At 68.8% G+C, this 13,977-nt stretch overlaps 3 protein-coding genes across 3 annotated transcripts; 1 reads left to right on the top strand and 2 right to left on the bottom strand.

Annotated features, from left to right (window-relative positions):
* The first annotated feature begins 1,089 nt into the window (after window positions 1-1,089).
* On the top strand, window positions 1,090-1,392 carry DPM3 (dolichyl-phosphate mannosyltransferase subunit 3, regulatory). The gene has a single exon (XM_059832407.1). It carries the CDS (start codon window positions 1,090-1,092, stop codon window positions 1,366-1,368), a length of 279 nt encoding a protein of 92 aa, XP_059688390.1. The 3' UTR covers window positions 1,369-1,392.
* Window positions 1,393-4,395: 3,003 nt separating this feature from the next.
* Window positions 4,396-8,365, bottom strand: SLC50A1 (solute carrier family 50 member 1). Its single transcript, XM_059832328.1, has 6 exons — window positions 8,325-8,365; window positions 7,221-7,298; window positions 6,984-7,107; window positions 6,735-6,896; window positions 6,510-6,633; window positions 4,396-4,539 (listed from the first exon to the last, which is right to left on the bottom strand). Exons 1-6 carry the CDS (start codon window positions 8,339-8,341, stop codon window positions 4,439-4,441), a joined length of 606 nt encoding a protein of 201 aa, XP_059688311.1. The 5' UTR covers window positions 8,342-8,365; the 3' UTR covers window positions 4,396-4,438.
* Window positions 8,366-10,474: 2,109 nt separating this feature from the next.
* On the bottom strand, window positions 10,475-13,959 carry EFNA1 (ephrin A1). Its single transcript, XM_059832349.1, has 5 exons — window positions 13,859-13,959; window positions 11,447-11,742; window positions 11,300-11,365; window positions 10,958-11,008; window positions 10,475-10,761 (listed from the first exon to the last, which is right to left on the bottom strand). The coding sequence occupies exons 1-5, from the start codon at window positions 13,957-13,959 to the stop codon at window positions 10,646-10,648; spliced, it is 630 nt and encodes a 209-aa protein (XP_059688332.1). The 3' UTR covers window positions 10,475-10,645.
* Between the last annotated feature and the right edge of the window lie 18 nt (window positions 13,960-13,977).

Genomic DNA, 13,977 nt, shown 5'->3' with positions numbered 1-13,977 from the left:
TGTGCACCGGCGTGGCTGAGAGCGATCCCGCTTGCTCGGCCAGGCTGCACTGGAGCCTGGGCTGGGTTTTCCGCCTCGCTTGTGCCTGGGGGGGGGCTTGGCACAGGCCGACCCCCCCCCCCACCGCCGTCTCGCAGGGAAAATGTGCTGACGGCGTCTTGTCTGCTGGACCTGCAAGGGAGGAAAATCCCAGCGGAGCCAGGCGGGTCGGAGCAGGCTCTGGTGCCGCAGGGGCTTGGCCCGGCTGGAGGGAGGCGGCGGGGGGCTGCGGGGGTCCCCGGGGCTGGCGGGGGATGCTCCGGCACTCGGGGCTCCGGCGGGAGATGAGAGTTGGGGGCTGTGGATGGTAAAGCTCTGTCTCCGGCTGCTGCTAAGCCCCTGCGCTGGCACAGCCAAGGCTGCCGGCGCTTGGCAGGGGAACAAAGGCACGTCCGTGCTCTCCCTGCGACAGGCAGGGGGGAGCTACCGGGCACCGGGGCTGCCCCGGGGGTGGGGGGCGGCCGTGGGAAGGGCCCAGGCCCCCGCAAGCCGTGGGAGGGCTGGCCAGGCCTGCTCCCACGCCGGCCCCCCCACCGCCCGCCGCGGCCGGACGCGGAGGAAACCAGATGCTTCCTGCGGCCGCGGCCTCGGCCGCCGCCGACAAAACCCGGCGCTTCCTGCGGCACCGGCCCCGGCCCCGGGGGGTCCCGCTGGGTCCCGCCCGCCCCGCTCCGCCCCGCCCGCAGGGGGCGCCCCGCAGCCTCCCGCTGCGCATGCGCTAGGCGCCGTGGCGCGGCTCCGCACTACAGCTCCCAGCGGCCCCCGCGCTGCGGCGCGCTGCCGTGACGTCATCCTCGCGACGGAGGGGGAGCAGGCCCTCGGCCCGGGACCGGTCCAGGTGGGGGGTGGGGGCCGGTACCGGCAGCCGGGGGGCGGTACCGGTTCTTCGGCGGGGCGGGGCCGGGTCCCGGCGCCGACTGGCGAACGGCCGGAGGGGGTCGGGGCTGGGCTCTGTTCAGGAGGCCCCGGAGCGGGCCAGGCCCGGCCCGGGCGGTCGGTGCGGGGCGCGGCCCGGCCCGGTTCTCACGGCCCCTCTCTCCGCAGGCCGCCATGACCAAGCTGGGGCAGTGGCTGTGTGGACTCGCCCTGCTGGGCTCGGCCTGGGCCGCGCTGGCTCTGGCGCCGCCGGGGCTGCGGCTGCCGGCCCCGTACCGGCAGGCCCTGCTGCCCCTGCCCGTCTACCTGCTGGTGGCCTTCGGCTGCTACTCCCTGGCCACCGTGGGCTACCGCCTGGCCACCTTTAACGACTGCGAGGAGGCGGCCGCCGAGCTGCAGGAGCACATCAGCGCGGCGCGGACGGACCTGCGCCGACGAGGGCTGCGCTTCTGACCCCAATAAAGCTGAGGGACGGCGGCTGCCTGTGGTGTGCGGTGCTCCCCGGGGGGCCGGGGGGGAGCAGGGGGCCTCCAGCTGGGGCTCCCCTGGGTGGTGCTGCCCTGGTCGGGGACAGCGGGCAGCCGAGGACCCCGGGACGCTGCTCAAAGCCGCTCTGGTGGGAAACCGCTCATCTCTCCCCAGGGTGAGGCTGGTTTTTGGGGAGCTCTGCGCAGAGGAGGGGTCTCCGCGCAGGCCCAGGTCCCCCTCTCAGCACTCCCACCGCCCTGCAGGGAGCCCGTCCTTTCCCAACCCGGCCTCTCCCTCTCCGAGTTTCTTGGAGCTTGGCTCTAGAGGCAGGGATGCAAGGTGGCGAGGACAGGATCAGGCCTTGCCCCGCAGGCCCGCGGGGCGCTGGGTAGCACTGCGGGCAGAGCGCGTTCCCGGCTGCCCTTCAGATGTGGTTCGCACCGTCAGGTGGGAGCTGGAGAAGACTCATCCTGGTCCCGCTGGCCGGTTTCCAGGGGAAGGAGGAGAGAAGCTGGCTGGGTGGAGCAGGCGGCGCAGCCTTTAAAATGCAGAGAGCCCAGAGCCTGTGGTCTCCCCCGGCTTGCCGGGGCGGCTCAGCCCACGCCGGGGGGCTGCTCCCCGCTCCTGCCGGCGCAGCGGCTGCAGCTGCCGCTCCTCTGCCCCCACTTTCACGAGCAGCGGCGGGCAGACGTGCCAGGCTTCTCCGGGATGGGGATGGGAGCCCTGCGGTGGAGGCGTTGCTGCTGCGGGCAGGGGGGGGCAGGCCCTGGTTGCCCTCCGTCCGGGGGTGCCCCCCTGTCCAGGGGTGCCTGAGACCTGGCGCTGCCGGGCCAGCTGGAAGAGCTGCACGGCTGGTGGTGACGCATGCCGGGGCCTGCCTTCCTGGCAGCCTCCCCGGCTTCTTCGCATACCAGCCAAAGGACTTTCTTGTTTTTAATTATCGGCTGCGCATCCTTCTGCAAAAAGGAGCAGTTGGTATCATGAAGGAGGACTCAGGCTAATTAGCAGGAGCGACTAATTAGCTGTTTCCTGAGCAACAATGGCAGCTCAGAGCAGGGTGGGTAGCTCCCGTAGTCTCGCCTGTGCGCGGCTGTTTGGGGGGGTGGCACCACCCCAGATTTGGTGAAGCGGCACCTTCCTGGGGTAGGGACTGCAGTCTTGGTGCAGGGCAAGGACAGCAGCCCGCCACAGGCTACTCATGGTCCTCCGTGGGCTACTCGCAGTCCTCTGCGGGCTACTCATGGCCATCCAGGGGCTACTCACGGCCCTCCGGCAGCTCGGCAGGCAGCAGCATGGCGGCAGCTTCTCCCTGCACGGACACGTGCCCGCTGCGGGTGCTCACATCCCTGGGAGATGCTCCGCACGCCTCCGGCCTCGCGCGTGGGGCCGCGTCACGGCCGCTCCCGCCATCCACTCGCGGCACATGCCAGCCGGAGCGACCGGTTGGCAGCCGAGTTTCTGCCTGGTGCGTCAGCGGGGAAAGCTGCCCTTTCCCGAAGCGGTCGGTCCTCCAGCAGCGCCTTTGCCCGGGCTGGGAGCTGCACCCCGGTGCTGGGGGGGCTGAGCGCGGGCTCCACCCCGCTGGGAAATGGGGCTGCTGCGGCTGGGGGAGCGACCGCGGCCCTGCGGCGAGTCCGTGGGGCAGAGACACCTGCAAGCGCAGCCGGTGCGGGCGAGGGGAGCCCCGGCTCCGCAGGCCACGGCAGCAAGACAGAGCACGCCGGGCAAGCCCGGTAGCCGCGGCAGCTGGGGCTGCATGCCGCAGCACAGCGGGAGCTCATCATCCCTTCCAGCCACCGCTCTCGGCTCGGCCCCGTTCCTGCCGCTCGCCTCCGTATTGATTTTTCCCAGGCCACGTCGCAAGGTGTAAACAAGTGTCTGAGCCGTAGCACGGGCTCTGCCAAAGTCCTCGTCACCACTTCCTTAATCCGGCCTGCGTCATCCAGGCTGGAGGATGTGCCCGTGCCGATGGAGCTGCCGTGACGGGGCTCCTCGCTCTGGGTGTGTGTGGGGGTCTCCTGCCCCAGGAGGGGGGTTGCGTTTCACAAGGTGCCAGCGTCTGTTGTGTAATTTGGTCACCCAAAGGCGCGCCGGTCCCTCTGCTGATGCGCTTGCCTGATCGCTTCATTCCGGATCATTGTTAATTCGTTAATCGAGTTTGGGTCAACGCCAACGGCCGCCTGACTTGTGCGCGCTCGGTCGTCGTGGTTTTAGCGAGGCTTTTAATGGATTCTAAGTTTGACGGCATCGTGGCCCGTAGCAAGCCCCGTGTCGAAGCTGCAGAACGGACTTTTCTTTCCCCGGTGTGACTGGTGTCCCCAGGCTGCTGCTCGGGGCGGGAGGGAGTCAGAGCAGCACCCTCGGGTAGTGCTGCCGCCCTCCGTGTCCCCTCCCTGCCCCAACACAGCCTTCCCAGGGCTGGGGCTGATGCTTCCTCGCTGCTGGAAAGTGGGTGCTGCCGGAGGAGGGTTTGCCAGAGCCCAGTGGGTGCCAGGATGAGCCCTCACCAGCCTGGGGACAAAGCGGCTGTGGGGACAAGAGCCGTCCTGGTCTCCGCAGCCAGCACACCGGGAGGGAGGGGACAACAACCAGGTGCTGGGAAGAGTCTCTGATTTATTAAAAGGCACTTCGATTTGTACAAAAGAGAGACAGGGCTGCCCGGCAGCCCCAGCCCGGCGCTGGGGCAGAGCCGTGGGCACGGAAGACAGTCCAGGGGTCCCCGGGGACAGGCGGGGTGCCCGGGGATTGAGGTGTGGGGGGGGTGGTCCCGGCACCCCAAAAGCATCGCTGAGACCAAACCAACCATCACCAAAGGACTAAGGGCTTCAGGGGCGAGGGCGAACCACGGCGGCAGAAGCAGGAGGTGCTCTCCTGGGGCCCCGGTCCTGCCGGGAGCGGGCAGCCCTCGGCTGAGGGGGACAGCAGCGCCGCGGTGGCACCCAGGGCTCGGTGGCTGGGGCCAGCCCACGCTGGAGCAGACTGGCAAAGCGGGGGGAGGAGGTCGGGGGGGGATCCTTCATCGTGGGCTCCTTCCTCGGGGGCCGGCGGGGCCCCCTCAAGCGTGCAGGGCTCTGTAGGGCTTGTCCTGGCCCGGCGGGTACCGCCAGAAGAGCCAGAACCGCACGACGCTCGTGACAATCCCGGCACGTTCGGGACCTGCAGGATGACATGGGTGGGGGCCGGGGTGGGGTGGGGGGGAACGACGGATCTACCTGGCTCGAGGCGCTGCCGCCCTCCCCACCGCCACTCCACCAGCCCCGCGTTGCCGGGGGAGATTTATTGGCCTTATACCATCTAATTAATTAAAATCAATACTCATCTCGCTGAGCCTAGTCACGGGCTCTGCTGTGTGACACGCACGACGCTGGCTGGGGGGGGGGGCAACCGCTCAGCTGAATGCCACGGTGGGGGACGAGATGGGATGGGACGGAATGGGACAGGCTGGGATGGGATGGGATGGGATGGGATGGGATGGGATGGGATGGGATGGGATGGGATGGGATAGGATGGGACGGAATGGGACAGGTTGGGATGGAATGGGATGGGATGGGACAGAATGGGACAGGTTGGGATGGAATGGGACGGGATGGGATAGGATGGGATGGAATGGGACAGGTTGGGATGGAATGGGATGAGATGGGACAGAATGGGACAGGTTGGGATGGAATGGGACAGGATGGGACGGGATGGGACAGGTTGGGATGGAATGGGATGGGATGGGATGGGACAGAATGGGACAGGTTGGGATGGAATGGGACGGGATGGGATAGGATGGGACAGAATGGGACAGGTTGGGATGGAATGGGACGGGATGGGATAGGATGGGACGGAATGGGACAGGTTGGGATGGAATGGGACGGGATGGGATAGGATGGGACGGAATGGGACAGGTTGGGATGGAATGGGACGGGATGAGATAGGATGGGACGGAATGGGACAGGTTGGGATGGAATGGGATGGGATGGAATAGGATGGGACAGAATGGGACAGGTTGGGATGGAATGGGACGGGATGGGATAGGATGGGATGGAATGGGACAGGTTGGGATGGAATGGGATGGGATGGGACAGAATGGGACAGGTTGGGATGGAATGGGACGGGATGGGATAGGATGGGACGGGATGGGACAGGTTGGGATGGAATGGGACGGGATGGGATAGGATGGGACGGAATGGGACAGGTTGGGATGGAATGGGACGGGATGGGATAGGATGGGACGGAATGGGACAGGTTGGGATGGAATGGGACGGGATGGGATAGGATGGGACGGAATGGGACAGGTTGGGATGGAATGGGACGGGATGGGATAAGATGGGACGGAATGGGACAGGTTGGGATGGAATGGGACGGGATGGGATAAGATGGGACGGAATGGGACAGGTTGGGATGGAATGGGATGGGATGGGATAGGATGGGACGGGATGGGAATGGGATGGGATTGGATGGGATGGAATGGGATGGGACGGGACGGGGATGGGATGGATGGGATGGGATGGGGACAGGTTGGGAGGGAATGGGACGGGATGGGATAGGATGGGACGGAATGGGACAGGTTGGGATGGAATGGGATGGGATGAGATAGGATGGGACGGAATGGGACAGGTTGGGATGGAATGGGACGGGATGGGATAGGATGGGACGGAATGGGACAGGTTGGGATGGAATGGGATGGGATGGGATGGGATAGGATGGGACGGGATGGGAATGGGATGGGATTGGATGGAATGGGATGGGACGGGACGGGGATGGGATGGGATGGGATGGGATGGGATGGGATGGGATGGGATGGTATAGGATGGGACAGGTTGGGATGGAATGGGACGGGATGGATAGGATGGGACGGAATGGGACAGGTTGGGATGGAATGGGATGGGATGGGATAGGATGGGACGGAATGGGATAGGTTGGGATGGAATGGGACGGGATGGAATAGGATGGGATGCGACAGGGTGGGATGGGATGGGACGGGATGGGATGGGAATGGGATGGGATTGGATGGGATGGGACGGGACGGGGATGGGATGGATGGGATGGGATGGGATGGGATGGGATGGGATGGGATGGGATGGGACGGGACGGGATGGGGTGGGAATGGGATAGCATCCTCACCCGCCCACTGCCCCAACCCACCGTGATGTAGGGGTCACGGAGCTGCAGGCCGTACAGTGTCCAGCTGGTGGAGGCCAGGAAGGTGGCAACGGTCAAGGGGAAGGACAGGCAGCGCGTTGACTTGGTCCGGACAATCTTGGCCTGCAGAAGCAAACGTGAGGCTGGTCCCGGGCTGAGCAGCCCCGGTGCTGCCCCCATGGCCGCCCCCCCCCACCTCCCAGCTGCCCCCCAGCCCCACGCACCAGGTCAGCCAGCGGCGAGAGGTACATGCCGATGGTGAAGACGCTGCAGAAGAGCCCCAGGTGCGCCAGGCGCGTCCGCGTGTCGGCAATCAGGAGGGTGAAGTAGCCGTAGCCGGCTGCCAGCACGGCCAGGAGCAGCAGGCTCTGCAGCAGCACGGGGCGCTGGGGCGGAGAGCAGCGGGGCGGGGGGGGGGAACGGTCAGGGTGGGGGTCCCCAAGTCTCCCCCATCCACCCAGGCAGGCCCCCACCTTCGCGGGGCTGTAGTAGAGGTACGCCAGGATGTAGAGGGTCTGCAGGGTCGCCCCGATGGTGTTGATGGCGATCAGCGTCCAGTCCTGCTTCAGGCAGCCGTAGCCCAGCCAGCTCAGGTTGCTGCGGGGCAAACGGCACAGGCGCTTGCTGCCACGGCCACCACCATGTAACCCCCCCCCCCGGCAAACTGCTTGTGACCCCCCCGCCCCGCCCAGGGCTCGACCCCGCTGTACTTGACGTCGGTGGTGAGGAAGGGCAGGAACTGAATGTTCTCCACGCTCTTGGTTGCCAACATCTGGCGCAGGTCGGACCTAGGGAGAGCAGAGGGGAGCGACCTCCTGGGGGCCCGGCCCCACTGCGGGGGGGTGGGGGGGTGTACAGGCCTGCAGGGGGGTTACAATCTTTGCACGCCCCCCCCCCCAAAATGTACACCCTGAAATACTCTCAACCCACCCTCTGCACTTGTGACCAACCCTCCTTCAGCCCCTACACCCCCAGTGCCCCCCCGCTCCCCCAGCCGCCCCCCCCCATTCCTTGGGGCCCTTTGCCTTCAGCCTTGTCACCCCCCCGCCCCGAAACCGCCCCAGTGTCAGCCACACTGCACCCCTCAGTTCCTCACCCATTGTACCCCCTGAACCGGCCCCAGTGTGCTCCCCCTTGGACACCCAAACCCCTCCACACCGCCCCCCCAATGGCCCCCACTGCGCCTCCTGAACTCCCCCCGCACCCTCCCCATTGCACCCCCAACACCCCCCACCCACTCATGGCCCCCACTGCATCCCCTGACCCGGACCCAGTGCCCTCCCCATTGCACCCCCAACACCCCCCTACCCCCCATTGCACCCCCCAACCTGGCCCCAACACCCCCTCACCCCCCAATGGCCCCCATTGCACCCCCTGAACTCCCCACACCCTCCCCATTGCACCCCCAACACCCCCCACTGGACCCCATTGCACCCCCCCATCCTTCATGGCCCCCGTTGCACCCCCTGAACAGCCCCTACACCGCCCCTACCCCCCCCCATTGCACCCCCCAACCTGGCCCCAGCACCCCCCCACCCCCCAATGGCCCCCATTGCACCCCCTGAACTCCCCCCGCACCCTCCCCATTGCACCCCCAACACCCCCCACCGCACCCCATTGCACCCACTGAACTCCCCCCGCCCCCTCCCCATTGCACCCCCAACACCCCCCAGCCCCCATTGCACCCCCCAACCTGGTCCCAACACCCCCCCACCCCCAATGGCCCCCATTGCACCCCCTGAGCTCCCCCCGCCCCCTCCCCATTGCACCCCCACCCCCCCCCATTCCCCCCCCGTGCCCCCCCCGGCGCTCACAGGCCGGTCCCGAACATGGCGAGGCTGCAGCCCAGGCAGGCGGCGGCGAGCAGCGGCGGCGGCGGGGCCATGCCGGCCCGCGGCACCGGGCACCGGCGGCAGCGAGGGCGGGGCTGCCCGCCGCGGGGCGGGGCGGGACGCACTACCGGGGAGGGACCGGCCGCGACACCCGGCGGGAGGGGGGGGGGGGGGGGGGCACCGCCTCTCAGCCCGGACGCCACGGTGATGGGCAGCGGCTGCTCCCGTGGGGCACCCCCCCCCCCCCCCCCCCCGGCGAACGGGGACCGCCGGTGTCCCCAGGGCAGGGGACCCACCGCCGCAGGACGCTGCATCCCGGTGGGCACACATCCCCGGGCCCGCAGATTCCGGGGGGGGCTCGTGTGCCTGGGACCCCCCCTCTGCAGGACCCTCCATCCCTGGGGTCCCCCACCCCCAGATCCCCCATCCCTGGGGTCCCACATCCCTGGGATCCCAGTTCCCACCCCCCCAGGGGGTCTCACATCCTGGGGGGTCCCACATCCCTGGGATCCCAATTCCCAGAGATCCCACCTCCCCAGGGGGTCCCACATCCCTGGGATCCCAATTCCCAGAGATCCCACACCCCTGGGATCCCAGTTCTCCCAGTTCCCACCCCCCCAGGGGGGTCTCACATCCTGGGGATCCCACATCCCTGGGATCCCAATTTCCAGAGATCCCACCTCCCCAGGGGGTCCCACATCCCTGGGATCCCAATTCCCAGAGATCCCACACCCCTGGGATCCCAGTTCTCCCAGTTCCCACCCCCCCAGGGGGGTCTCACATCCTGGGGATCCCACATCCCTGGGATCCCAATTTCCAAAGATCCCACCTCCCCAGGGGGTCCCACATCCCTGGGATCCCAATTCCCAGAGATCCCACACCCCTGGGATCCCAGTTCCCCCAGATCCCACCTCCCCGGGGGGGGGGGGGGGGGGGTGGGGTGTCTCACAGCCCTGGGGGTCCCACACCCCTGGGATCCCAATTCCCAGAGATCCCACATCCCTGGGATCCCAGTTCCCAGAGATCCCAGTTCCCACCTCCCCGGGGGGGGGGGGGGGGGGGTGTGTCTCACAGCCCTGGGGGGTCCCACATCCCTGGGATCCCAATTCCCAGAGATCCCACCTCCCCAGGGGGTCCCACATCCCTGGGATCCCCGTTCCCCCAGATCCCACCTCCCCAGGGGGTCCCCATACCCCTGGGATCCCAGTTCTCCCAGATCCCACCTCCCCAGGGGGTCCCACATCCCTGGGACCCCCCATTCCCAAGGCCACACATCCCCAGGGCCCCCCTGCCCACACCTCAGCCCCCCCCCAGCAGGGTCTGGCCCATCCCAGCAGCCACTGGAAGCTCATCCCAGTGTGTGTGTGTGGGGGGGAATTGGGAAAAGCCCCCCCCAGCCCCTGGGAGGGTTTTGTGTCACCAGATAAACCCAACCCATAGCGCCAGCGCCGCTGCGGCATTTTCCCCCCCCAAAACCCCATGCAAACACCAGCCCCTTAATTAATTAACCAGCACGACCCCTTCCTCCCTGGCCAGCCCCACGGCATGGGGGGCAGGCCCCCTGACCCCCCCTCCCCAGCAACTCGGGGTGCTCTTGGTTATTTATTCAAGACAATGGTATAAAAACTCCCGTGTTAGAAAGCTGTACAAATGGGGGGCGGCGAAACACCCCGGCGCAGGGCGCTGCTGGGGGGGTGCCCCTCCGGCACCGGGCAGAGGGGGGGTCCAGGGTGGGGTGGGGTGAAGGATGGGGAAGGGGCAGGGTGGGGAGGGGGGTGTTTCCTCCAGCCCCGCTCTGGGCATCCCGAGCACGGCCCGGCTCCCAGAGCCGGTGACACCCAAGGACCATGGCACCCAGGGCGCCGCCGCAACCAGCGCCGGTGGCATCGGGCTGGCCGCAGGGCCAACACCGCGTCCCCGCCTGCGGGACACGTCGCAGTCCGAGCCCACAGCAGAGAGAGACCCGAGGGCCGCCCCGCGGGCGAGCTCGGCTCCTGGGGCAGGGGTGCCAGCCCCCCGCTCCCCTCCAGTCCGGGGCGCGCGGCCCCTCCAGCCCCAGCGCTGGTGCTCGGTCTCCAGCTGCCGTCCTGCCTGCGAGGGCCGCGGCGGCCCAAGGGTTTTGGCTGCTCAAGCTCCGCTTCGGGCCCTCCAGCCCCGTAATACTGACAAATCCTCTCCTGACCCAGGTGTGCGCAGGGAAGGCCGCCCCGGGACACGGGCGAGGACCACGGGGGTCCCGAGGATCCCGGCTCCGTCCCCAGCGGCCACAGCCTTGGTCCATCCGGGCAGGGGCGGGGGGCAGCTCACAGCCCCTGCGGCACCAGGAGGGGCAGGAGGAGGCTGATGAAGGTGAAGGGGCTGCTGCCCCTCATCGCCGAGTTCTGCCCCACGCTCCTCAGCACGTGCGCGGCCGCGTCGTCTGCGGGGAGAGAGGAGCTGTGAGCGTCCCGGAGGGAGGTGCCATGCTCTGAGCCAGCGCCGCGTCGCACCCCACGCAGGGGCTGCCACCCACCGGGCTGCCCGATTCCCCCCCCACACCGGGAAGAGCAGCGGGGCTCAGCCCAGCCCCACAGCCAGCCCCATAGCCAGCCCCACAGCCAGCCCCACTGACCTACCTGCCTGGATCCTCCCTTTCTGGGTAGGGGCAGGGACAGGCGGTGCCTGAGCTGCAAAGCAAACACAGGGTCAGGGCGGTGAAGGACACCCCCCTCCCCGCAGCCCGATTTCACGGGGGGCTGTCCCCCCCACCGAGCTGCTGGCACCTTCCCGGCCGAGCCGCAGGCACCCACACCCCGGCGCTGGCACTGGGCCATGGCCCGGCCGTGACTCAGCTCGGGAAAGGCCGAGCGGGGCACCGACGCTGTGAGCGGGAAGCGTGTTGGGGTTGGAAAAAAAACGGGTGGCACGGGGTGGCCGGGGGGGACACACGGGACTTGGGGCATCCGGATGATACTCACTGCCTTTGCCAGCCACCGTCACCTTCAGCTTCAGGCACGCTTCGCCGTGGTGGTGGATGGGCTTGGCTGCAAGGGAGGATGCGGGTTAGGCTGGCGGGGGGGACGCCGGCGGGGACCCCGGCCCCACGGCGGACCCCCGGCACTCACAGATGTAGTAGTAGCTGTGCCCCTCCTTGAACTCCTTGCCCAGCGTGAAGGGGGTGAAACGTTGGAACTTCTCCGAGAACTTCTCGGGGCCGTGCAGGGCGCTGGGTTTGTTGCATTCCCAGCGGATTTGCTCCTTGGAGCGGGGTTTGCAGGTCTGGAACTCCTCGGGCTCCACCAGGTAGAGGGTGTAGCGCTCCATGGCACGGGGGTCCACGCTCCCCTCCTCGTAGTGCGGGCAGATGATGTCCAGGTAGTCGTTGAGACGCACCTCCACCGTATAGTCGCTCCACAGGAACCTGCGGTAGGAAGGAGGTGGGGGTCAGCTCCAGCAGGGAGAAGCCTGGGGGGGGTGTCCCCCTTTCCCTGCACCCCCAAATCCCCCCCAGGGATTAACACGGCCAAAGGAGAGCAGTCTCCTGCCCGCAGCAGCTCCTCGGAGCCCGAGACGGGCAACCTTTGGTCCACCCTTCCCCGTGCAAAGTCTGGCTGGCTTTGGGAGGAAAAGCCCCCCCAAGACCGGCAAGCGCACCCCCCCACTTCCCAGCACTCCCCAGCAGCCGGGGAGCAGGGAGGGGACCCGCACCCTGGGACGCGCACCCTGCCCGTCCCAAAGCTCCCGGAGCCAGGAGGCGTCGGCAGCTCTCGCCCGTGGGGCAGCCAGCCCGGCTCCAGCGCCTGCTGCTCCCCACACCTCACCCGGGGGGGGGGACACACACAGACTGGCAGCCGGTCGGGGGCCTCTGCGGGGTCCCCTCACCCCGCTGGCTGCGGTGGCCTCAGGAAGGCACAGCCACCCATCGGGGCCAGTCCCGGTTCTCGAAACCCTGTGGGACCCCGTCCCTCCCGGGGGGGCACACCCCCCCAGCCTGGGGGGGGGCTGGTGCCTAGGGGTGGGGCACCCCTACAACTGCGGGGGTATGGGGCACCCCTCCAGCCTGGGGGGCTGGTGCCTAGGGGTGGGGCACCCCTACAACTGGGGGGGCATGGGGCACCCCTCCAGCCTGGGGGGCTGGTGCCTAGTGGGGGGGTACCCCTACAATTGGGGGGGGCATGGGGCACCCCTACAGCCTGGGGGGCTGGTGCCTGGGGGGGAGCAACCCTACAACTGGGGAGGGCATGGGGCACCCCTACAGCCTGGGGGGCTGGTGCCTAGTGGGGGGGCACACCTACAACTGGGGAGGGCATGGGGCACCCCTCCAGCCTGGGGGGCTGGTGCCTAGTGGGGGGGGCACCCCTACAATTGGGGGGGGCATGGGGCACCCCTACAGCCTGGGGGGCTGGTGCCTAGTGGGGGGGCACCCCTACAACTGGGGAGGTCATGGGGCACCCCTACAGCCTGGGGGGCTGGTGCCTAGTGGGGGGGGCACCCCTACAACTGGGGGGGCATGGGGCACCCCTCCAGCCTGGGGGGCTGGTGCCTAGTGGGGGGGCACCCCTACAACTAGGGAGGGCATGGGGCACCCCTCCAGCCTGGGGGGGCTGGTGCCTAGTGGGGGGGCACCCCTACAACCAGTGGAGGCACTGGGCACCCCTCCAGCCTGGGGGGGCTGGTGCCTGGGCAGGGGGCACCCCTAAAACCTAAGGGGCTGGTGCCTGGGTGGGGGGCACCCCTACAACTGGGGGGGCATGGGGCACCCCTCCAGCCTGGGGGGGCTGGTGCCTGGGTGGGGGGCACCCCTACAGCCTGGGGGTCATGGCCCGGCACAGAGGGGCACCCCTCCAGCCTGGGGGGCTGCAACCAAGTGGGGGGCACCCCTAAAGCCAAGGCGGGCACTCCTAGAGTCTAGGGGGGCTGCCACCTTGGGGGGGCACCCCTAAAACCAAAGGGGGGGGTCATGGCCTGGGACGGGCACCCCATAGCCTCGGGGAGGGGGGGGGATACCTGGGATGGGGGTCACCCCCACAGCCCCAGCCCGTCCCGGGGGCCGGTGCCCGGGCACAGCCGGGGGGTTTTGGGGGGGGCCGGTCCCGGTAAGCCCCCCCCCACACACACACATCCTGCAGCCCCGTGTTTGTCAACACGCTTCCCTGTGTCCCGGCGCCGGGGCTGGCGCCGCGCCACCCCCGCGGGGAAGGAAGAGGCCTCACTCCCGCTCGGCCCTGGGAACGGAAAGGGGCCCCCCCACCCCCCCCCCCCCACCGCTCCCCACCTGGACCGGTCCGCGCCGCTCCCCGGCTCCGCACCGGGACCGCCCCGCCGGGGCTCAACACCGCACCCCCCCCCGCACCGGGGTTAAACACGGGGCTCGACCCCCCCCCACCCCCCCCCCGAGCCCCACGGGGGCCCCCCGTCCCGGACAAAGGCCACCGGGGAGCGCCCGGCCCCGGCAGGGAGCGGCGCCGTCCGCGCCCTCGGGGCCGCCGCGTCCCGGTACCGGGAGGAGGAGGAGGGGGGGGGGCGGCGGCACTCACCGGGGGTTGGAGCTGTTCCAGAAAACGGTGTGACGCTCGGCCGCCGCCACCCCCCCCCAGCACAGCCCCAGCAGGACCAGGGGCACCCACTGCCGCTCCATCGGCTCCGCGGGGCTCCG

This window comes from Gavia stellata, chromosome 33 (assembly GCF_030936135.1).
Source record: "Gavia stellata isolate bGavSte3 chromosome 33, bGavSte3.hap2, whole genome shotgun sequence".
Lineage (NCBI taxonomy): Eukaryota > Metazoa > Chordata > Aves > Gaviiformes > Gaviidae > Gavia > Gavia stellata.
The sequence above is the reverse complement of the archived record's forward strand: the minus strand, read 5'-3'. Positions and strand labels throughout refer to the sequence as shown.